This window comes from Podarcis muralis, chromosome 6 (assembly GCF_964188315.1).
Source record: "Podarcis muralis chromosome 6, rPodMur119.hap1.1, whole genome shotgun sequence".
NCBI classification, from domain to species: Eukaryota; Metazoa; Chordata; class Lepidosauria; order Squamata; family Lacertidae; genus Podarcis; species Podarcis muralis.
This window is the reverse complement of record NC_135660.1, coordinates 6,037,300-6,061,018: the sequence shown is the minus strand read 5'-3', so window position 1 is coordinate 6,061,018 and position 23,719 is coordinate 6,037,300. Positions and strand designations below refer to the sequence as shown.

Sequence of the window (23,719 nt, the reverse complement as noted above, 5' to 3'; positions counted from 1 at the left end):
CAAACTATATAATAACTTAACAGAATAATAAAAATAGAAGCAAAGCAAGAAACAATAGTGCTAAAATTAAACTACTCCCCACCCTGACTAAATACTTATCCAACCCCAAGCAGAAATAAAATTAAAAAATTATAAAATATTATGAAAAATTATAAAAAACAACCACCACCATTTAAGGTGCAGCAAATTAAAAGCACTTAAAACATTTAAAACCATTTTGTCACTTGCTGCAGGGAGCTGCTCAGGCCTCTAAACTGTAGAGGTGAGTGCAGGCTCCGCCCCCTAGGCCGGATGGAGTTGGCAGGAAAGGGAGCGGTCTACCCAGCACTCACTAGAGCAGCAGCAGCAGCAGTGTCCTGGAAGCCTCCCTCAGGCCTCTTAAGCTGTGGCGGTGAGTACAGGCTCCGCCCCCTAGGCCAGACGGAGTTGGCAGGAAAGGGAGCGGCCCACCCAGCACTCACTAGAGCAGCAGCAGTGTCCCGGAAGCCTCCCTCAGGCCTCTAAACTGTAGAGGTGAGTGCAGGCTCCGCCCCCTAGGCCAGACGGAGTTGGCAGGAAAGGGAGCGGCCCACCCAGCACTCACTAGAGCCGTAGTAGCAGCAGTGTCCCGGAAGCCTCCCTCAGGCCTCTTAAGCTGTGGCGGTGAGTGCAGGCTCCGCCCCCTAGGCCAGACGGAGTTGGCAGGAAAGGGAGCGGCCCACCCAGCACTCACTAGAGCCGTAGTAGCAGCAGTGTCCCGGAAGCCTCCCTCAGGCCTCTTAAGCTGTGGCGGTGAGTGCAGGCTCCGCCCCCTAGGCCAGACGGAGTTGGCAGGAAAGGGAGCGGCCCACCCAGCACTCACTAGAGCAGCAGCAGTGTCCCAGAAGCCTCCCTCAGGCCTCTTAAGCTATGGCGGTGAGTGCAGGCTCCGCCCCCTAGGCCAGACGGAGTTGGCAGGAAAGGGAGCGGCCCACGCAGCACTCACTAGAGCAGCAGCAGTGTCCCAGAAGCCTCCCTCAGGCCTCTTAAGCTATGGCGGTGAGTGCAGGCTCCGCCCCCTAGGCCAGACGGAGTTGGCAGGAGAGGGAGCAGCCCACCCAGCACTCACTAGAGCAGCAGCAGCATCACAGTGGCATCACAGATTGGAGAATCTCAATTGAGGAAGCCAAGAAAGAATGTGAGGATGGCGGGAAGTGATTAAAGGAGGAGATTGCAGTAGTTGGTCAGCCCCCCTAATTGTTTATGTGGCTGCAGCGGGGAACAGCGCAGAGTTTGTAGGGGCGAGGACGGACCGTCAGCCCTATTATAGGCTTGTTATTGACTTCTCTCACTCCTTTTGGCAGCTGGAACCTGAATGCTCTCAGCAGGCTGGTGAAAAAGATGAAGAGCTCAATCTTTGCCATTTGCTCCCCTGGACACACCCGAGCACCTGCAGGAAAATGAAAAAAGAGGAAAGCAGGAACTGAATTATCTGCTATTCCACCTATACCCCAGAGTATTTACCCAGGGCACCAATTTGCTTTGATTCTGAGAAAAGAATCTGGGTGTCTGGGCCAAGGCCTCATTCAGTCTATGAAAGCATCCTGCAGCAACTCCTCTTTCTACGATTCCCGAGTCCCCCATGCCTCCCTTTCTACTTTGGGGTGTGGGGATGTCACTGAGAAAGTGGGCTTTATTCCAGGGGCTGCCAAGACCTGGTTCAGCATGAGATCAGGACTGGTTACTTATTTTATTTCAGTAATGTGTTTATTTAAATCTCCCTTTCAAGTATTGTTATGGGTTTGCGGGAGGCCAGATCTCCCCAAATTCCTGAGTCTAGTAAAAGTTGCTTTAGTTGCTTCCTCAAACGAAATACCTCTAAGCGGCTTACAAAAGACAATCTAAAGTGTTCATTAAAAATACCAGTAAAAGCAAACACGGAAAACAAGGTTCATAATGAAGGCAATATAAAGAATCAAACCAGTAATTTAAAAAGAATTATACATACTAAAATTACATGTTAAAACTGTATGCTAAAATCTCTATCATTAGCTAGTAGTGCTAATAGTAGTATTTAATACTTACCATTGTTTTTATGAATGATACTAGTTATTACTAATAATAATACTTATTATAACTATTTTTATTGGGTTGTATCCAATGCTAGTCCTTAGGGCGCATGTGCGCTTCTGTTCTGCCATGATGCACCAGTGAAAATGGTGGGAGAGAACTGTATGTTGGACTAGCATAATTTTGTGGCTCTATTTTCCATGCTAACAAAGCTGAGAACAGGTTGCTTTCTGGAAACAAATTGAAACGAGCGCTAAACTTCCACTAGATTCCACTACATCTCCAGAAGTGGCATTTATGTTGTGTGGAAGATCACACAGAATGTGAAAATCATCTGGTAAGAAAACATCAAGAAAATGGAATAAAGTGTTGGCTGAATGCGACAGCTGGGGCTGCTTGCACATACCTGCACCAAATGGCAGAAATGCTTCTCTGTCCACAAACTGCCCGTCCTCGTCCAAAAAATGGTTTGGGTTGAATTTTTTAGGTGTTGCCCATTCCTTAGGATCAAGAAGAACAGAGCGGAGATCTGCAGCAATCACAGCCCCCTGCAGGGAAAGAAGACTTGTCTCAGGATGCATCTAAACAGAACATTGCACTTTTGCCCTTCCGTTCCCCCATTCTCCACCCGCATCGCTCAGTGAGGTCCACCTCCGAGGGCCTTCTAGCAGTTCCCTCACTGCAAGAAGTGAGGTTACAGGGAACCAGGCAGAGGGCATTCTTGGTGGTGGCACCTGTCCTGTGGAACACCCTCCCATCATATGTCAAGCAAATAAACAACTATCTGACTTTTAGAAGACATCTGAAGGCAACCCTGTTTAGGGAAGTTTTTAATGTTAGATGTTTTATTCTGTTTTAATCTGTTGGGAGCCACCCAGAGTGGCTGGGGAAACCCATCTAGATGGGTGAGGTATAAACATCATCATCATCATCATTATTATTATTATTATTATTATTATTATTATTATTATTATTATTATTTCCACTAATCTTTACATACAAGCTTCATTCTCCTGGAACTGAAGAATTGCATTTTCTTTCTTTAATACAGTCGTGCCCCGCAAGACGAATGCCTCGCAAGATGGAAAACCCGCTAGACGAAAGGGTTTTCCGTCGTGGAGGCGCTTCGCAAGACGAAGTTCCCTATGGGCTTGCTTTGCAAGACGAAAACGTCTTGCGAGTCTCGCCATTTCTTTTCGCTTCCCCCCCCCCTTTTTTTCAAAGCGGCTAAGCTGTTAATAGCGCTAAATCGCTAATAGCGCTAATCCGCTTAGCCGCCAATGGGGTTGCTTCGCAAGACGAAAAAAACGCTAGAAGAAAAGAATCGCGGAACGGATTCTTTTCGTCTTGCGAGGCACCACTGTAAATGATGAATTTTCAGATTTGCATTTCATGAATTTAAAAGTCTTGAGTGCTGATGGAAGGATGCAAATTGTGAAGAAGCTCCGCAGAAGCGATCCTGTGCATTTCTGGGGCACTCCCTCCAATGTGCCTGCACAGATGCTATCTCCCCTGTCATCTCATCCCTCTTCCTCCCAGGAAGAAGGAGCAACTCTGCTGCTGGGAGGCAAGGTGTGCAGCTGCACCTCTCCTCACCAACCGCTCCTGCTGCGGATTACAACTCCCAACAGCCCCTGCCAACATAGATCAATGATGGGGGTCACGGATAATGTGAGTTGTGGTCCACCACATCTGGAGGACACAGCACAAGATGTCCCTGCATGAACTCCCCTCTCTTTTTTGGAAATGGAAGGAGCTATAGTTACTTTCTACAGAATTTGCACTGCAAGGGAATCTCCCTTCCCCCTGGGCTATAGAAATGCAAGTGTTACAATCGTCTGTACCTTTGGAATGTGAAAACCGTGCAAGTTCACGTCCTTCACGCTTTGCCTTGGAAGCCCAATTAAAAAGATATATCTTGAACGCTGGATCTCGTGAATCACAGCATTGGTGTAGGGCAGCTTCTTCCGATCTTGATAGCGGATTGAGTGAGATGAACCAAAAACATCTTCCATCTCCTGGTAGACTTTCTCTGAGGAAAATGGTGGAGAATTAAGTTTTGTTTCGGATGAAGCATCTCAAAATAAACAAGTTGAGCAATCATTAAGGGGTATTTGTTCCACAGGAAAGTATTCCACCTAGACCTGCTGGGGTGGAAAACCTAAATAATGATTTTCAGAAGGGTAGCCTCTTGCAGCAAGATCTACCGGGATCTTCCACAGATCTGGAGCATGGTGCTGTCAGTATGCTGGTGACACACAGCTCTGTATCTCCATTCCATCTGAATCAAGAGAGGCTTTGAGGGTGTTTGCCGGGAAGTAGTGATGGGCTGGATGGGGGCCAACCTGAGAGAAATTCAGGTCCAAGATCAAGAGGTCATTGCACAGTTCCCTCTCACCTTGAATATCCGGATGTGTCACCATGAGGAGCAGTGCCCATTGCAGAGTGGTAGCAGTTGTCTCTGTTCCAGCAATAAAGAGGTCAAAAATACACTGAGCCAGGTTGTCCTCATTGTAGGTAGAGTAGGGGTCATCCTTGTTCTGTTGTAAGCAATAGCGGAGGTTAGATTCAGTTCACAGTGACTCACAGGCCCCAGTCGGCTAAACTAAGACCAGTGGATCTTACACCAGTATAAGCCCTGGAAAATGGGCATTCCATATAGTATACAAGTATTAATAAAAATTGCAGGCAGCGAAGTGCCTCTTTAAATGAGGGGGTGCCTTTCCTGAGATTATACCTGCTGCGACACAGATGTGCTAAATCAGAAAAGTATACTTTTTGCTTCAAAACTATTGTTTTTTACATTTATGTACGTAAATTTTATTGATTAATCAACATAAGTGCATACAGTTAATCAACTAAGACTTACCTCCATCAGGAACTGAGGAAGTTCCAGCTGTCTAGTGAGCAGAGGTCAAACAGTGACTGCCACAAGGAAGACCAAGGATGCGTAGAGTAATCTGATTCCTGCCACTATCGGAACACCATGCTATTTCTCTTCTTGATACTAGACCTTAATGTGAGGGTGTTTCCAGGTGACCTGCTCCTTGAGCATTCATCCTGATTTGTTTGTGAGGAGGTTAGATGCTGTTGCATCGAAGCAATTGTTACCCCGCACTTCCAAGTGTAATTCCCTGTCACTTTCTGTATCTTGGGGGGGAAAGTAGATCATTGTTCAAAACCTCCAACCATCCTCTATAATCGTGCACCCTAAATTTGCTTGTATGCAATTGAATCCCATCCAAAAAAACAACAATGACAGTCTGGAAGGAAAACCCCATTCTTATTGTGAGAATCTAGTCCAACCCCCACAATGCAGGAATCTCAACGAGATCATGCATGGCAGGTGGCCTTCCAGCCTCTGCACATAGGTAAACTATGGAATTCCCTCTCATGGGAGAGAGCAATTGCCATCAACCTAGATGGCTTTAGTAGTGTTTTACCTTTTTGCAATCCTACTGGGAAATGATATATAATGAATTGAAGAAAATGTTGAAAATAACTTTTTTTAAAAAACAAAAAAACCAGAAGCCTTTTTGTTAGGTATTTTAGGTCAAGACATACCAAAGAAAATGAGGACTTTATTTATGTGTGCCACTACAGCAGCAAGAATGTTGACTGCACAAAATTGGAAGACTGGAAAAATACCAACTAAAGAACAATGGCAAGAGAAGTTGATGAACTATGCAGAACTGGCAAAAATGACAGATAGACTAAGAGAAAAAGACTTTGAAAAAGATTGGGAACCACTCATATTATATTTGCGGAAACAAAGAAGGTCAATAGACTTGATGGCAGGATTTAAATAAACATTCACATTATTAGCATTGAAAAATAGTGAAAGATGATGGTGTATTTACTGTTATTTTTATGTCTTTAGGCTTGAAGTTATGTTATTAATAACTTTTTCTGTTAAGAGATATCAAAATGGGTGAAAATAGAAACAAACCAGAAGCGGAAGTTGGGGGAAGCCTTGGAGGGGAGGGAGGGAGGGAGGAATATATTGTAAATGTTAAGAATTTGAGGTGTATGTAATGAATAAAAAAGAAAAATGAATAAAAAAAAAAAAAACAACAAACCTAGATGGCTTTTAAAGAGCGCTATGAACAGCTACTAGCCAGGATGTCTATGCTGTTCCTCCATGGTCGGAGGCAGCAATGCTTCTGAATCACAGTTGCTGGAAACCGCAAGAGGGGAGAGTTTCTCTTGTGCTTGAATCCTGCTTGCTAGTTTCCACAGGCATCCTGTTGGCCACTGTGAAAGCAGGATGTTGGACTAGACGGGCCATTGGCCTGATACAGCAGCTCTTATTATGTTCCTATACCAGGCTTCCTCAACCTCGGCCCTCCAGATGTTTTGGGCCTGCAACTCCCATGATAATAAAATAATAATAATAATAAATTATTTATATACTGCCCTCCCCAGCCGAAGCTGGGCTCAGAGCGGCTAACAACAGTAAAAGTAACACAGTTTACATAAAATAACTAATAAGGGCAGGGGGGGATTCCCAGCGGTCCCGCAGATGTTACTGTTCGATCGTAACAGAGAATGCAACGATTCCTTGAAGAAGAAGCATTCGCCCACAAAGCAGTTCCTTACCCTCTCCATATGAGATAGATAGAAATCAATGAAGTCTATTGGTTCATGCACGGTCTGGTCTTCCTTGTGCTTTGCTATCTCATTCTTCGCAAATGAAACGACCATCTCAATGGAGGACAATGCGGTTTTGTGAGGCCCCGGGAGAAATTTCATGACAGACGGGAGAATTTCGTAGAGCTACAAGGAAAGAAAAGGCAAATCCTATCAGCAACACAACCCACAAGTCAACTCCAACCTCATGCTTATATCTGAAGGAGCGTCTCCACCCCCATCGTTCTACCCAGACACTGAAGTCCAGCACCGAGGGCCTTCTGGCGGTTCCCTCACTGCGAGAAGCCAAGTTACAGGGATCCAGGCAGAGGGCCTTCTCGGTAGTGGTGCCTTCCCTGTGGAACGCCCTCCCACCAGATGTCAAAGAGAACAACAACTACCAGACTTTTAGAAGACATCTGAAGGCAGCCCTGTTTAGGGAAGCTTTTAATGTTTGATGTACTACAGTATTTTAATATTTTTGGGAAGCTGCCCAGAGTGGCTGGGGAAACCCAGCCAGATGGGCGGGGTATAAATAATAAATTATTATTATTATTATTATTATTATTATTATTATTATTATTATGCTTTGGCTTGTTCTTGAGGACTAGAAATTTCACCCTGAGTGTCTGAAAGGTGAGATGGAGGAGAAATTCAGTATTGTTCACATTTATAAGGTTACAGGGGTAACCCATGTGGTGTTGCCACAGATGATTTGGACTACAGCTCCCATCATTCCTGATCATTGGCCATGCTGCCTGGGGCCGATGGGAGTGGTAGTCCACAGCATCTGGAGTTGACATTGCTGGCTATCCCAGTTTGAACTGATGTCTACTGTAGGCAACCACAGTTCACGGGCCTCCCATCTCATGCTCTCCTCCACCCGCCCACCACCAAGCCTAAGCTTCAACCTACTCACGCCATGAAAGAAGCTGCCTCCAAACTGTAAGCTAATCCGAATGGCTTCTATCAGCCTCAGGAATTCTTTATCTTCAACAGAAAATCGGTATCCAAAGGACATGGCGCATATCACGTTGCAGACTGAATTGATGATGTGTAAGGATGGGTCAAATGGCTGCCCTGCAGATGAAATCCTAATGAGATCCAATACTCATATATATATATATATATATATATATATATATATATATATACACACACACACACACACACACACACACATACATACACACATACACAAACACACTTATTATGCTTTTGCTATGCAAAAGGAAAAATAGTGATTAGTTAACAGCTTTTCAAAATCAGTCTTTTTTGCTCCTTTCTTGTGGCAAATCCACACCATGATCAGCTCCTGCCCGGAAACCAATGTCCCCACTGTGGAAGAACATGTGGATCCAGAATTGGCCTCCACTGTCACTTACGGACTCATTGTTAAAACCGTGTTTATGGAAGACAATCATACTCAGCGATGAGTGATCGCCAAAGAAGAAAGAAACCATTAAGAAAGTTCCTTAGTTAAAAAAACAGTTTAACACACTTTGCCTACTTAATAAAATCAGGGTGAGACAATTGCACAATTCACAGACAATGTAATGGTCTCAAACAACAGCAAGTCCTGTCACCTCTGCAATCCATCATTTTCCATCAATTATTATTTATTTATTTATTACACCAGCAGGATGCAAACTAGGCACTGACTCTTTGCACTGCGACTGCTAAATATTTGTATTCCCAAGCAATCCCTACCCAGTTTACAGGATTCCAGTGGGCTCTTCTCTCTCAGCTTCCAAAACTGAACCACTCTTCTGCTGTGAGTCCCAGGAAGTTGCCCCAACCCGCAGATTGTCTCAGGCAGAGGGGGATAACAAACCAGCCTGAGTTAGCCTCATTTTCTTCTATCACATACCCTTTGCACGTGCAAAGATCTCCACAAGCTCAATGGCTGCCTCTTCTATTTGGTGCTCCATGCCTTTCTTCCCCAGCCCCAGCTTCCGCATAGTAACCACACTGAACCGTCTCTGCTGCTTCCAGGTGTGACCATTTGAAAGTACAATACCTAAAACCATCACAGACCAGTGAGAAATTATTGCTTACAAAATTCATATAAAAGCTATTATTTTTCATATAAAAATTCATATAAAAGCTATTCATCAGCAGCTTAGAAAACACCAGTGCAGTCCATGCCTAGGCATTAAAGAACCTGAGAACAGGAAGACTGGTGCAGAATCAATTTTTTCATTGTGGAGTGTTATATCTCTGATGTGGGACACCAGTGAATGTTTCAGAAAATGCATATGAGAAACAAGACCTTCATCATCACTCCCTCTATTACCAAACTCAAGCGCTGAGTGCCAACAGGATTGGAGCCAAAATGAGGCCAACAGCAGGGAGGTATCAGCATGCCCAGTGGGGTCCTAAGCTTGGCAGAATACCTGGGACCTTCAAGAGTCAGAGAAAATTAGCGCATGCGAAAACTACTGTTAAAAGAATTCTTTACATTAGTTTTACTGCTTAGTACTTCTAGCTTCTTCATTTTTTACACTGCAGTACCAGCTCCATTATGGAACTGCGGCTCTTTAATCAATATGCACAGACTGGGAGTGAGTCACTGCCCGAACACTTTGCAGGTACAAACAACATTGAAAGAAGAGAAGAAGAAGAGTTTGGATTTGGTATCCTGCTTTATCACTACCCCAGGGAGTCTCAGTGCGGCTAACATTCTCCTTTCCCTTCTCCCCCACAACAAACACTCTGTGAGGTGAGCGGGGCTGAGAGACTTCAAAGGAATGTGTCTAGCCCAAGGTCACCCAGCAGCTGCAGGTGGAGGAGCGGGGAAGCGAACCCGGTTCACCAGATTACGAATCTACCACTCTTAACCGCTACACCAGCGCAAACAATCATGAATGCACAGGCCCAAGCTGCTCCCTTTCCCATCAGTGCATGTCCTGTTACTTCCTGCTGAAATCCTGTAATTTCCATTCCGCAAATGTTCCGTGTGGAGGGTTGTCCAGCTTTCGTTGGATAATGCAGTAACACTGGGAAAGCAGAACAACTAATAAAGCGGTGTGGATTGTCCAGTATAAATCCACCACTACTCTTGCATCATTGACATGTTGCAGAAGACGCCCATGGGGAAAAGGTACGGTAAGTCCCATATGGAAGGGTCCTTTGTTTCCTTCACTGGAGAAAAGGCTAGTGAAACCTCCTACTCAAACCAAGAACTTACCCCTATTTTTCGCTGCACTTTTCACGAACGGAGTTTCTGGGCGGTCAGCAAAATCATCCGAATGGTTGATTAGGCCTTCCTTGACGGCTTTGTAACCGGACAGTATGACTGCAGGTAAAGGCCCAATCCATATAGTGCAAATGTTCCCATATTGCTTTGCCAACTGCCATTCAGATAAAAAAGGAGAGAAGAGATTAGTTATATTCAGGTTATTTTGGAAGCTTCAAGTACTGCCTCGTAAGGGCATTTTGATTTGAATCATCCCTCAGGAAATGTTGGAGCCGTAAGGTGTGTGAGAGAGATGAATGCTGCAGCCCAGGGAAGTCTTAGAACTTATAATGTAAGGCCACCCAGCTGGATGTTACCAGGAATGGACAGAACATGATCTACTATTCCGGCTGCAGGTTGTGTTTCTTATGAATCTTTTGTGGTTTCAGTTTTGCAGTGTAAGCCGTCTGGGCTGGGCAAGTGTCACTCACAATTCAGGGCTCTAGCCAGTCAACCAGGACCACTATCAGGGTGCTTCATAACATTCCTTTTTTTTTTTTTTTTTGATATTTATTAGAAGTTTAAAAATTACAGAAAAAAGAAAAAAAGAAAGCAATAAAAAAATTAACAAGACATACATTACAATACATAAAAAGAAAAACATAGAAAAACAATACGACAATCCAACAAAAGGAAACAATAACACTAAAACACACATCCAATATTCCATATCTTTTACCTTTCATTTACTTGTTCCATCAACCTCCTCACACCTCCCTTTTTTGTATTCTAGTTCAATTAATTGTTTCAGCAAATTCTTTCCATCTTTCTCAATTTTTTTCTATAATTTATCTTAACGATCTAACCTTAAATTTTTCTTTTGGCCCATTATCAATCAGCTTTTACTTAATTTTTAACTACATTTCTGCTAAAAACCATATAACTTCATTCCAGCATCCTTCTAAGATTCATTAATTTTACAATGTTTTTGTAAACATACTTTAAAATTTTCCAATCTTCTTCCACCGACTCTTCTCCCTGGTCTCGGATTCTGCCAGTCATTTCCGCCATAACATTCCACCTCCTAACTGGTTTTCCACCTCCTCCCACCAGCAGCCTGTGTCCCAAAAAAACTTCTCAGCCCTCAATGTGACATTTTGGGGTGTGTCCTCCACACAGCCTAATGCATTTTCTAAAGGGTTTTTTGTGCACTTCTGCAAACCCAAGGATTTTCTTGAGCCGCAGAACCACTGTCCGTTTCATGGGTGGTGCCATTTTTGGATATATAAGAAGCCATACTTGGGGGGGGGGGTTGCAGTGTTAGCTGAAGCTTTTGAAGCAATAATAATAATAATAATAATAATAATAATAATAATAATAATAATAATATATTATTTATACCCCGCCCATCTGGCTGAGTTTCCCCAGCCACTCTGGGCGGCTTCCAACGGAATATCAAACACAATACAGCATCAGACATTAAAAACATCCCTAAACAGGACCACCTTCAGTTGTCTTTTAAAAAGTAAAATAGTTGTTTATTGCCTTGACATCTGCTGGGAGTGCGTTCCACAGGGTGGGTGCCACTACCGAGAAGGCCCTCTGCTTGGTTCCCTGTAACCTCACTTCTCACAGTGAGGGAACCACCAGAAGGCCCTCGGATCTGGACCTCAATGTCTGGGCTGGATGATGGGGGTGGAGACGCTCCTTCAGGAATACAGGGCTGTTTAGGGCTTTAAGGGTCAGCACCAACACTTTGAATTGTGCTCGGAACCGTACTGGGAGCCAATGAAGATCTTTCAGGACTGGTGTTATATGGTGTTGGCGGCCACTGCCAGTCACCAGTCTAACTGCAGTCTCACGTAAAGCACATTGTGGTTGTCACTCCTTGAGGACAGAACACTATAGATCTCTGCCTTGAGACAGTAGCTTTCTAAGAAGGTGACATATCAAATTAAGATGATAAAAGGTATTTATGCAGTTACCACATGGCCTTAAATAACTTTTTTGTACGTGCTCAGACAGGCTTCCCTTCAACCACAAGTATCTCACCTACTCCCAAAGAGTCAGGTCTCTCTCTCAAAGGCAAAAGGTTGGTGATCTGCTATTTGTTCCACTGTGGTCTCTTTATTTGTTTCCACATCCATCGATGGGTAGAATATCACAAACTTTTATATGAGATAATGAATATGGCCATTCACCCAGTTATTTCACAATCGGTTAATTTTTATAAAAAAAGAAAGATAATTTTCGTTGGCAATGTGACCAAGCAGAAGAGAATTCTTGACTAATTGGCTGGAATTACTGGAAAAAACCCTGAAAAACTAATTGGATTGAGAACTGCGTAACTAAATTTCTGATAGGATACACACTAACCTTTAATATGATCAGTAGTTTTGTTGGAGAGAATACCAAAAATATATTGCTTCAAGGATTTCTTCTGCACATAAATTCTTAAAAGACCCATAGATCAAGCACTCCCAGATATGCTACATGGCCACCACAAACTGCATTAATATGCTCCACAGCATGTCTGTGGATTTGAATATTCATTTTGATTTCTTATTGTATTTGTATTCCTTCTTTTATTTCTTACACTGTGCATTTTTTTGCATTACAATTTTAATCTTATGGAATTAAAATTGTAATACATTAAAATTCAATATGTAAGAAATAAAAGAAGCAACAACAATTTAAACAATTTAAACAATGCAGCACCTAACACAGCACATTGCAATTGCCACAGCAGGCAGAAAAATCTGCTCAAGCCCTAGATTTCACAGGTGAATCATTATCTACAGTTCTCAAATAAAGGAAATAATTTGCAATGCCTTTTCGTTCTTCCTGTTTTTCAGCTGACAAAGTATTTTGAAAGAAGTACCTTCATGAAAGTATCCAGAGAGAGCATGACCCCCAACCGCCACATGCCTCCGATGATGGGAAGTCGAAGGGGTCCAGGAGGGTAGTGCTTGCGGGACCAGGGCAGTTTCATCAAGCGCAGAATCTTACGCGGAACCAGAGTAATCAGAGATTCCAATGCTCGCAACATGGTCCGGTCTTCCTTTATTCCAGGCAGAGCCGAGTGAGAGGAATCCCCTTTTTCTGAGGGCATTTTGCGTTCATCAGAGACATCGCCACCTCTCTCATTTTCCTGGCCGGCACCTATTTATGTACTCCACTTTTGAAAGACAAACTGGACTCATCTGACTCTCTAACTAACTAGCATTTATTATAATTATCTATTTATAGCACACCTTCATGACTGTATCTGTTATCAAGATGGGTAATTGTTTTATCCCCATTATATTATAGTCTGGGTTTCCATTGCAGTGAATCAAAATATTTCTGTCCTGTGACAGCCTTTGGGTCTTGGTTTTGTTTTCCAGTAATTCTTGCTAGCCTCCTTTCCTCTACTGTTCTGTTACGGATTCTGTTACGGCAATAGTTATTTTTATAGTATTTGTTCATTTTATACAAATTTTGTTTTTCCTTCTCTTCTTGTAAACAGAAAACTGAGATATCAGGGTTGTATTTAACTAACTTTTAAATGGGGTGAGCTGCTTGTCCCATATTAAACTAGGTCTTGCGTTTTTTGTTATTATTATTATTTTTTCTGTGACAATTATTATTATTGCTTCTCCTGTCTACTTCCCTGTTTCCAATAGCTCTATGGCTCAGGCAAGTTTATCCCAGCATAAACATGCTGTCACAAAGATGAGCAAATTATCCATTTCATTTTCTCATTTTCCCATTCTTCAGTTCAGTCCCCCAAATTTCTGCCTCTGTTCTTTCTTGAAAAAAAATAAATCCTAATAATAATAATAATAACAACAACAACAACAACAACAACAACAACAACAACAACAACAACAACAACAACAACATAATAATAATTTATTATTTAACAATGGCAAGTTCTGGGAGTGCCTGATCACCTCATCTGTCTCCTGAGAAATCTCTATGTGGGACAAGAAGCTACAGTTAGAACTGGATATGGAACAACTGATTGGTTCAAAATTGGGAAAGGAGTACGACAAGGCTGTATTTTGTCTCCCTGCTTATTTAACTTATATGCAGAATTCATCATGCGAAAGGCTGGGCTGGATGAATCCCAAACCGGAATTAAGATTGCCGGAAAAAATGTCAACAACCTCAGATATGCAGATGACACAGCCTTGATGGCAGAAAGTGAGGAGGAATTAAAGAACCTTTTAATGAGGGTGAAAGAGGAGAGCGCAAAATATGGTCTGAAGCTCAACATCAAAAAAATGAAGATCATGGCCACTAGGCCCATCACCTCCTGGCAAATAGAAGGGGAAGAAATGGAGGCAGTGAGAGATTTTACTTTCTTGGGCTCCATGATCACTGCAGATGGTGACAGCAGTCACGAAATTAAAAGACGCCTGCTCCTTGGGAGAAAGGTGATGGCAAACCTAGACAGCATCTTAAAAAGCAGAGACATCACCTTGCCAACAAAGGTCCGTATCGTTAAAGCCATAGTTTTCCCAGTAGTGATGTATGGAAGTGAGAGCTGGACCATAAAGAAGGCTGATCGCCGAAGAATTGATGCTTTTGAATCATGGTGCTGGAGGAGACTCTTGAGAGTCCCATGGACTGCAAGAAGATCAAACGCATCCATTCTTAAGGAAATTAGCCCTGAGTGCTCACTGGAAGGACAGATCCTGAAGCTGAGGCTCCAATACTTTGGCCACCTCATGAGAAGAGAAGACTCCATGGAAAAGACCCTGATGTTGGGAAAGATTGAGGGCACAAGGAGAAGGGGACGACAGAGGACGAGATGGTTGGACAGTGTTCTCGAAGCTACAAACATGAGTCTGACCAAACTGCGCGAGACAGTGGAAGACAGAAGTGCCTGGCGTGCTCTGGTCCATGGGGTCACGAAGAGTCGGACACGACTAAACGACTAAACAACAACAACAATTTATTATTTATACCCCGTCCATTCACCAGCACTTTCCTGCAAACTTCTCCCAATATACCACATCTTTGTCATTTTTGCCTAATATGCATATTTTTTGCATGCAGTTTTGCCCACACTGTATGTTACTTTGACTAATATATGCATGCTTCACCCTAGCATATACATCTTTCTGAAACATCCTCATCCCTTATCGCAACGTATATATTGTTTAACATGTATCCAGTTTTGCCATTTGATTAACCAAGGAAAGGGGCCCTATGAATTTCCTGTTTTGGATGTGCCTCGGGTCACATGCAGCATTTGCTAATTTTGGAATTGCTGGTATATATCCAAACACTTTACTCAGCCACTGAGCTACGACTCAAGTATTTGCCTGAGTTTTCTTCCAACTCTGAGCCACCTACAGTTTTGCTGCAAGTAACAGACTAACGATATTATCTTTATAGCTAAACTGCCCTACCTGTTTCCATCCACTGTTGAGCAATACGAAACAGGGGTTCAGCAGCATGTCATGATCCTTTAAGTGCTGTGTTATTTCATTTTGCCTGCTACCTTCCTATTTCCAAAACTTTTTAATGGCGCCATAAGAGCCCTGCTGGCAGGACCACACCTAGGGGTTGGCCAGGTGGGCATTTGGGCGCTCACTCCAACTTGCTTGTCTCATGCACAACTAAACATGGTAGGGACTTAGGAAGTTGAGGCCACCCTCCCCTTCATAGCCGGCTGATTGATGCTCCAGGATAGCCAATAGTGGAGCAGCAGCCTTTTCAAAGGGCAGAGAGAGAAAGAGCAGGGTCCCACCACTGAGTTTGAGTAATGAGTGTGTTTTGTTTTGTTCGTTTCGTTTCGTTTCGTTTGTAAGATGAAACACGTGGCCAGGCATTTGGAGAAGGGGGCTTTCTTTGTTTTGGTCCACTACCTTCTATTTTTTTACTTAATTAATTAATTAATTAAGTTATATACAGTGGTACCTCGGGTTACATACGCTTCAGGTTACATACGCTTCAGGTTACAGACTCCGCTAACCCAGAAATAGTGCTTCAGGTTAAGAACGTTGCTTCAGGATGAGAACAGAAATTGTGTTCCGGTGGCGCAGTGGCAGCAGGAGGCCCCATTAGCTAAAGTGGTGCTTCAGGTTAAGAACAGTTTCAGGTTAAGAACAGACCTCTAGAACGAATTAAGTACTTAACCCGAGGTACCACTGTACCACCCTATACCCGGAGGTCTAAGAGCGGTTCATAGAACAAAATCAAAGTATAAAACCACAAAACCAATAACCCTGCCCCCAAAAAATAAAACCACATTTTAAAAGGACATAGGATTTTAAAAGCCTCAAATCTGTGACAGGAAAAGATGTTGTTGGATGAACTTGTCTGACTATGATGCATGTCTGTGTGTGTGTGTGTGTGTGTGTGTGTGTGTGTGTGCGTGTGTGTGAATAAATTCATTAACAGCTATATGGAAAGGGATGTTGGAGGCAAAGCTCTGTTAATTTGTTGCTATCTCCAGCTCTTTCTTTCTTTGGTCAGGTTTCTACATTTACCATTCTTCTGATAGGCAGAAATTCAGCAGGTGGGGAGGATGTGAGTCATTGCCTCGGACCATTGGCTGGGTGAGGACTGCAGGGCCTGCTCCCTTCCAGGGCCTTCTCCAACTGGCCCAGGCCCTTATTTGGAACAAACTTTTGGGGAAGTGTGGGAAGTGTTCTGCCATTGCTTCCCTGTTCCAGGTGGTTAATGTGCTTTAAAATGTCCCCAAGCAGTCGGTGGCAATTTAAATTTTTATTCCTTTTTTCCCTTTTTTCCTTTGTTGGTGGTGGGTGGGTGGGATGGATATTTGGTTGGGGATTAATTTTAGTATAATTGTTCTGTTCCTTTGTTGTTGTTGTTGTTTTATTGGTTGTGTATATTTTGTGTTTTGTTTTTAAGGGGCGGGATCAGGGCTGCCTGGGAGTGGGTCCCCAGCCAACATGATGGCTGGGACAAGTTCCACAGGGGGGGAGCACTGGAACATCTGATCTCGGTGATCATGGGCAGGAGGCGGAGTTACGCTAAGACCAGACCATGTCATTACCGAGGAGGCAGGTTTAGTCGTTGTTTGAAGACTATCCCTGCCTCCGGGTCTGGCCTTGACCGGATGGATACTGGAATCAACAGGGGAAACCCACATGACCTGAAAGTGTTGCTGTGCAATGCCAGGTCAATGATGAATAAAACCACTGCCATCCACGACCTGATTGTGGATGGAGGATTTGACCTGGCATGTGTGACAGAGACCTGGTTGGAGGAAGCAGATGGGCCTCTCCTTGCCGCTGCTTGCCCACCAGGTTTCTCTTACGCGCAGCAACCCAGGTCATTTGGGCGGGGAGGGGGGGTTGCAGTGATTTTTAGGAAGTCACTAGCTTGCACCAGGCGTCCTACTGGGAAGATCCAGTTCTCTGATTGCATGTTCTGGAAGTTGGGCAATAGGGGCAGTACAGGATTCCTTTTGGTGTTCGACCTCCCCGCTGCACCAAGGATTCCCTGTCCGAGCTGCTTCAGGTCGTGGCGGATTTTCTCCTGGAGACACCTAGTTTGGTTGTCCTAGGGGATTTTAACATCCATGCCGACACGACCTTACAAGGGGCTGCTCGGGACTTCGTGGAAAGCATGGCCTCCATGGGGCTGTCCCTGAATAAGTTTGGCCCAACTCATAGTCATGGACATGCCTTAGACCTGGTGTTCACGTCTAGTGACGTGGGTGATCTGACACTAAGTAAAAGTGAAACAAAAGAAATGCCATGGTCAGATCACTTCCTGGTGCAACTGGACTTCTCCGCGACCCTTCCCCTCTGCAGGGAGGTGGGACCAATTTGAATGGTCCGCCCCCGCCACTTAATGGATCCAAATGGTTTCCAGAGAGTGGTAGGGGATGCTTTATCCCATGTTGATGGCCTTTCAGCTGGTTCCCTGGTGACCCGCTGGAATGCGGAGTTAACCAGGGCTATCGACTGTCTGGCTCCGAAGCGCCCTCTCCGATTGCATGGAGCCCGGACAGCCCCGTGGTTTTCTTCGGAGCTGAGGGCGATGAAACAATCACTGAGACGGCTAGAGCGTCGGTGGCAGAAAACTCATTCCGAATCTGACCGGGCACAGGTTAGAGCTCAACATCAAGCCTACCAAGTGGCGATAGCGATGACGAAGAAGACTTTCTTCACCGCCTCTATTGCATCTGCAGAAAATAGTAGCAGGAGACTCTTTCAGGTGGTTCGCAATTTAACAGAACCACCTTTACCACCGGGGCCTTGTAAAGACACCAAGATCTCCTGCAACAATTTTGCAAAGTTTTTTGCAGATAAAATCACTCATATTCGGAAGGAGCTAGACACCACCGTGGGAGCAGGGCTGGGGCAGGAGAGTGCTAGAGCTCTGTCTGGTCAAGTTGTATGGGATCAATTCCAATCTGTTACCCCCGAGGATGTGGACAGGCTGCTTGGACGCGTGAAACCAACCACCTGTCTCCTTGATCCTTGCCCATCCTGGCTAATAAAACAAGCCGGGAAGGGCTGGGCAATGGGCTCTGCAGGGTGGTGAATGCTTCCCTCTTTGAGGGAACATTACCAGATCCGCTGAAAGAGGCGGTCATTAAACCGCTTCTTAAAAAACCATCTTTAGACCCGGCCAGTATGGCCAATTATCGCCCAGTCTCAAATCTTCCATTCTTCGGCAAGGTGATTGAGCGTGGTTGCTGAACAACTCCAGGCACGCCTGGAGGATGCGGACCATTTGGACCCCTTCCAATCAGGATTCAGGCCTCACCATGGGACTGAAACTGCCTTGGTCGAGCTGGTTGATGATCTCCGGCGAGCTAGGGACAAAGGTGAGAGTTGTTTCCTGGTTCTGCTGGATCTCTCAGCGGCCTTTGATACAATCGACCATAACATCCTTCTGGACCGTCTAGAGGGGCTGGGAGCTGGGGGCACTGTTATACAGTGGTTTCGCTCCTTCCTCCTGGGCCGTGTTCAGAAAGTGGTGGTGGGGGATGAGTGTTCAGACCCCTGGGCCCTCACTTGTGGGGTGCCTCAGGGTTCAGTCCTCTCCCCCATCCTTTTTAACATCTATATGAAGCCGCTGGGAGAGATCATCAGGGGGTTTGGACTGGGTGTCCATAAATATGCAAATGATACCCAGCTCTACCTCTCTTTCAAATCAGAACCAGTGAAGATGGTGAAGGTCCTGTGTGAGTGCCTGGAGGCGGTTGGAGGATGGATGGCAGCTAATGGATTGAAGTTGAATCCTGACAAGACAGAAGTACTGTTTTGGGGGACAAGGGGCGGGCTGGTGTGGAGGACTCCCTGGTCCTGAATAGGGTAACTGTGCCCCTGAAGGACCAGGTGCGCAGCCTGGGAGTCATTTTGGACTCACAGCTGTCCATGGAGGCGCAGGTCAATTCTGTATCCAGGGCAGCTGACTACCAACTCCATCTGGTACGCAGGCTGAGACCCTACCTGCCCGCGGACTGTCTCGCCAGAGTGGTGCATGCTCTAGTTATCTCCCGCTTGGACTACTGCAATGCGCTCTACGTGGGGCTACCTTTGAAGGTGACTCGGAAACTACAACTAATCCAGAATGCGGCAGCTAGACTGGTGACTGGGGGCGGCCGCCGAGACCACATAACACCGGTCTTGAAAGACCTACATTGGCTCCCAGTACGTTTCTGAGCACAATTCAAAGTGTTGGTGTTGACATTTAAAGCCCTAAACGGCCTCAGCCCAGTATACCTGAAGGAGCGTCTCCACCCCCATCGTTCTGCCCGGATGCTGAGATCCAGCGCCGAGGGCCTTCTGGCGGTTCCCTCATTGCGAGAAGCAAAGCTACAGGGAACCAGGCAGAGGGCCTTCTCGGTAGTGGCGCCCGCCCTGTAGAACGCCCTCCTATCAGACGTCAAAGCGATAAACCTGACATTCAGAAAACATCTTAAGGCAACCTTGTTCAGGGAAGTTTTTAATCTGTGATATTTTACTGTATTTTTGGTTTCTATGGAAGCCGCCCAGAGTGGCTGGGGAAACCCAGCCAGATGGGCGGGGTACAAATAATAAATTATTATTATTATTATTATTATTATTATTATTATTATTATTATTATGTGCATTGCTAGCTTAGTTCCATAAATTTCATTGGGTCTACTCTAGCAGTATGACCAGCATTGGAATTGCTTTGAAGTCATTTCATTCTGCACCAGTTAAAGTGATTTTAAGCCCCCCCCCCCCCCATTTCACCACCATCCCTGGACTTCTCCCATATTTTGCCCGACCAAAGGTGGCAACCCTACTTGCAGCAGATTTCTGGAGAGGTTTTTTTAGCCTACTAAGAGGCTTCAAATGTTGAATGGAAGTGTGGGCTTATGTGGAGTTGTATTTCAAAATGCACCAACACTCTCTAACAAAGCAAGGTCAAATGCTAAGCTCATATGTAGAAAAATACACTTTTAAATCTATATGCGAAGATGTGTCATGCAACATCCACATTTTTCCATTTAAGAATAAATTGCTTGGCAGTGTATAGGTTCCCATTACATCTAGGTACTCTCTGTAAACAATTGTTGCAAGCCTAGTCATTTGCAAATTAAGCCAGCAGTCCTTTCTGAAGCTAGCAATTAGCATATGACTAGGTCCCTGGGTAGTGAAGGAGCAGATTCTGAGGCCCCTTGAGTCAGTTTTAGATTCCTCCTGGAAGACGTCATGTTCTTAGAGTCATCGTTAACATCATAAAACAACTTGGGTGTTCTGCTGAATAACAATTAGGTACAATTAGCATTGAATCCAGAGACACTGGCATAACCTATAGGAATGACATACTTCCTTTTCAAACATTGTAATCAATGTGCAAGATCTTCTGCAGGAGGTGCTCTACTTTTCCAGGCCCATTGCGCAAGGACTGCGTAAGAAAATCATTTGAGCTGTACGTCTTGCTGATGCATTCTGTACCAGCTGGAGTTTCTGCCCCAAGGCCAAGGGCTGCCCCACAGAAAGCACATTGCAGTAATCTAGTCTCAAGTTTACAAAAAGGACTACAAAGTGGCCACGTTATCCCAATCCAATTAGTGAAGGTTCAAACATTGTTTCACAATGCCTTCCTTTCCAAGCCACCCCCAAACACTGCGGCCACCCCCTCCCCCCCCTCAGGGCTGGAAGGGGGGTCACTTTAGGTGTGTCTTGGGCGCTTGAGGGCACCGGCTGCCTCTGAATGAGGCTCGGGTGTCTTCTTGAGAGTGCACTGAGGGTCAGGGAGACAAAGACCCCGGCTCCTGAAGAATCAGAAAGGATGCCCCACGTAGGATGGAATAATAATAATATTAATAATTTTATTATTTCTATCCTGCCCATCTGGCTGGGTTGCAATGGGACAGGTGTGCCTCTTCAGAGTTTGTGGTCCAGGGGAATGGGTGCTTGTGATGCCATTGAATGCAATGAGTTGTGGCCTTTGCCTAAAGATTTGTTCTGCAGGGGGAGGGGGAGGGACTTTCCCTGCACTCTTGCTTAATGGCTGGGTTCGGAGAATGGTACAGCGTCTATGGCCATGCTATCCTGAACATGCCCGATCTCGTCTGATCTCGGAAGCTAAGCAGGGTCAGGCCTGGTTAGTACTTGGATGGGATTCCGCCTGGGAATACTGGGTGCTGTAGGCTTTTGCCTCCTTTTGCCACTCAGCGGCCCCGCTTTCAACTCTGCCCCTCCACTTGCCGCCCATTTCATGCCAGGCGCTGCTGCCCGCTCTTTCCATCTTTCCTTTCGTTTGCTTTCCTTCTGACCTGCCCCTTTCAAACCTGCTTGCACGTGGAAAGCATCCAGGGCCCAGAATGAGCTACTACGCCGAGAATTGCTAGGCCAAAGGCTGACCGCCGACAAATGTGCTTTCACCGCTGGAGAGCGCCAGCTGCTGGACATCAAGTGCTCCACAGCAGAGCTGCAAGTGGAATGCATCTGCAGGCTGTTCAGTTGAATTGCATTCAAAGACAGCCACGAATGGACAGGAACTACGCAAGGGGAAAGCTGCGAGGGGAAAGCATCCAGGGCCTCGGGGGAGGCGCTTTCCCTGCGCTCTTGCTTAAAGGCTGGGTTCGGAGGCTGGTACAGCGTCTATGGCCATACTACCCTGAACACGCCCGATCTCGTCTGATCTTGGAAGCTAAGCAGGGTCAGGCCTGGTTAGTACTTGGATGGGAGACCGCCTGGGAATACCAGGTGCCGTAGGCTTTTGCCTCCTTTTGCCGCTTTCAATTCTGCCCCTCCACTTGCCACCCATTTCATGCCAGGCGTTGCTGTCTGCTCTTTCGATCTTTCTTCTAATTTGCTTTTTAAAGGTTAGAAAGGAAAGGCACGATTCCACATGCAGCTTTTCACGTTGTATAGTTCCTGTCCATTTGTGGCTGTCTTTGAATACAATTGAACTGAACAGCCTGCGGACGCTTTCCACTTGCAGCTCTCCTGTGCTGCACTTCATGTCCCGCAGTTGCTGCCTCTTGATAGATTTCAGCTGAGCTGTGACTTTAAATGCTTGCAAGCCGCCCTGAGCAGAGCAGGGGGCGTGGGCAGGGCCTTGCAAAGGAAAAGCAGGTTCGAAAGGTGCAGGTCAGAAGGAAAGCAAATTAGAAGAAAGATGGAAAGAGCAGGCAGCAGCAGCGCCTGGCATGAAATGGGCGGCAAGTGGAGGGGCAGAGTTGAAAGCAGCAAAAGGAGGCAAAAGCCTACAGCACCCGGTATTCCCAGGCGGTCTCCCATCCAAGTACTAACCAGGCCTGACCCTGCTTAGCTTCCAAGATCAGATGAGATCAGGCGTGTTCAGGGTAGTATGGCCGTAGACGCTGTACCAGCCTCCGAAACCAGCCTTTAAGCAAGAGCGCAGGGAGAGTCTCTCCTTCTGCAGAACAAATCTTCAGGCAACAGCCACAACTCATTGCATTCAACGGCAGTTAGCCCTTCTCTCTCTTTCGTCACAAGCACACACTTGCACCTGCCTGCCCCTTGTGACATTCTCCCCAATGCAACCAACCTGCCCCAGACTCACTGGCTCACCAGTGGCCACACCCCACGCCACTCAACCTATCTCACATGCTTCTCCCACCACGCCAAAGATTATCAAGGCGGTGCATGGCAACCACTCCAACATCAGCCCCGGTCTAATTTATGATGTAAAAATCTGAGGGCAAATTGGAATGGATGGGTGAATGAAAAGTCAGGGAGCATGTACCAGTGAAGCTACAGAATTCCTATTCAGTCCTTTAAAATACTCAGAAGTCATTGAAAAAGATGCTCAAATATACCTTTCCCAAAAGCCAGAAGCATTTTTGCTGGGCTTGATGGGAGAGGAAACAGCAAAGGCAGATCAAAGACTATTTATGTACGCCACAACTGCGGCGAGAACTTTATTAGCCCAAAAGTGGGAGTTACAGGAATTACCAACGATGGAGGAGTAGCAGACGAAGATGATGGACTATGCGGAACTGGCAAAACTGACCTGCAGAGTTCGAAACCACGACGAGCTAAAATTCCAAAGAGACTGGAGTAAATTCATTGAGTATATAAATAATAACTGTAGAAGTTTGAAGACACTAGCAGGACTGAAATAAATCCTACGACGTGGACTTTATAAAATAAGATTAAACTGTGAGATATAGATTTGAAAAGGGAAAGCTTGTTGGCAGGATGGAGGGAAGTCATAAACTCGGCAGAGCAGTAGGGGATGAGATTGGTAGGTGTGTATTGGAAATTATTGTTTATTGTTTAAAGTGAAAGTATAATAAAAATTATATTTTTAAAAAAATACTCAGAAGTCATGACTGAAAAATGCTTTTGTAAAAATACACTTTATTTTACAAGGCCACGTGCTAAATTTTACACGTGTGCAATTTTTCACATTTGATGAGAAGCGTGTGCATTTTGTCCCTGGGTATCATGAACCAGT

At 45.1% G+C, this 23,719-nt stretch overlaps 1 protein-coding gene, 2 non-coding genes and 1 pseudogene across 3 annotated transcripts; 2 read left to right on the top strand and 2 right to left on the bottom strand.

The window, feature by feature from the left end:
- Nucleotides 1–1,086: 1,086 nt before the first annotated feature.
- On the bottom strand, nt 1,087–13,081 carry LOC114598154 (cytochrome P450 2J2-like). Its single transcript, XM_077929658.1, has 9 exons — nt 12,717–13,081; nt 9,848–10,010; nt 8,528–8,677; nt 7,577–7,737; nt 6,628–6,804; nt 4,427–4,568; nt 3,873–4,060; nt 2,435–2,576; nt 1,087–1,408 (listed from the first exon to the last, which is right to left on the bottom strand). The coding sequence occupies exons 1-9, from the start codon at nt 12,945–12,947 to the stop codon at nt 1,212–1,214; spliced, it is 1,551 nt and encodes a 516-aa protein (XP_077785784.1). The 5' UTR covers nt 12,948–13,081; the 3' UTR covers nt 1,087–1,211.
- Nucleotides 13,082–21,324: 8,243 nt separating this feature from the next.
- Nucleotides 21,325–21,443, top strand: LOC114598251 (5S ribosomal RNA; annotated as a pseudogene).
- A 449-nt stretch (nt 21,444–21,892) lies between these two features.
- On the top strand, nt 21,893–22,011 carry LOC114598243 (5S ribosomal RNA). The gene has a single exon (XR_003706996.2). It is a non-coding gene; the product is annotated as a 5S ribosomal RNA (ribosomal RNA).
- A 488-nt stretch (nt 22,012–22,499) lies between these two features.
- On the bottom strand, nt 22,500–22,618 carry LOC114598262 (5S ribosomal RNA). Its single transcript, XR_003707005.2, has one exon. It is a non-coding gene; the product is annotated as a 5S ribosomal RNA (ribosomal RNA).
- Between the last annotated feature and the right edge of the window lie 1,101 nt (nt 22,619–23,719).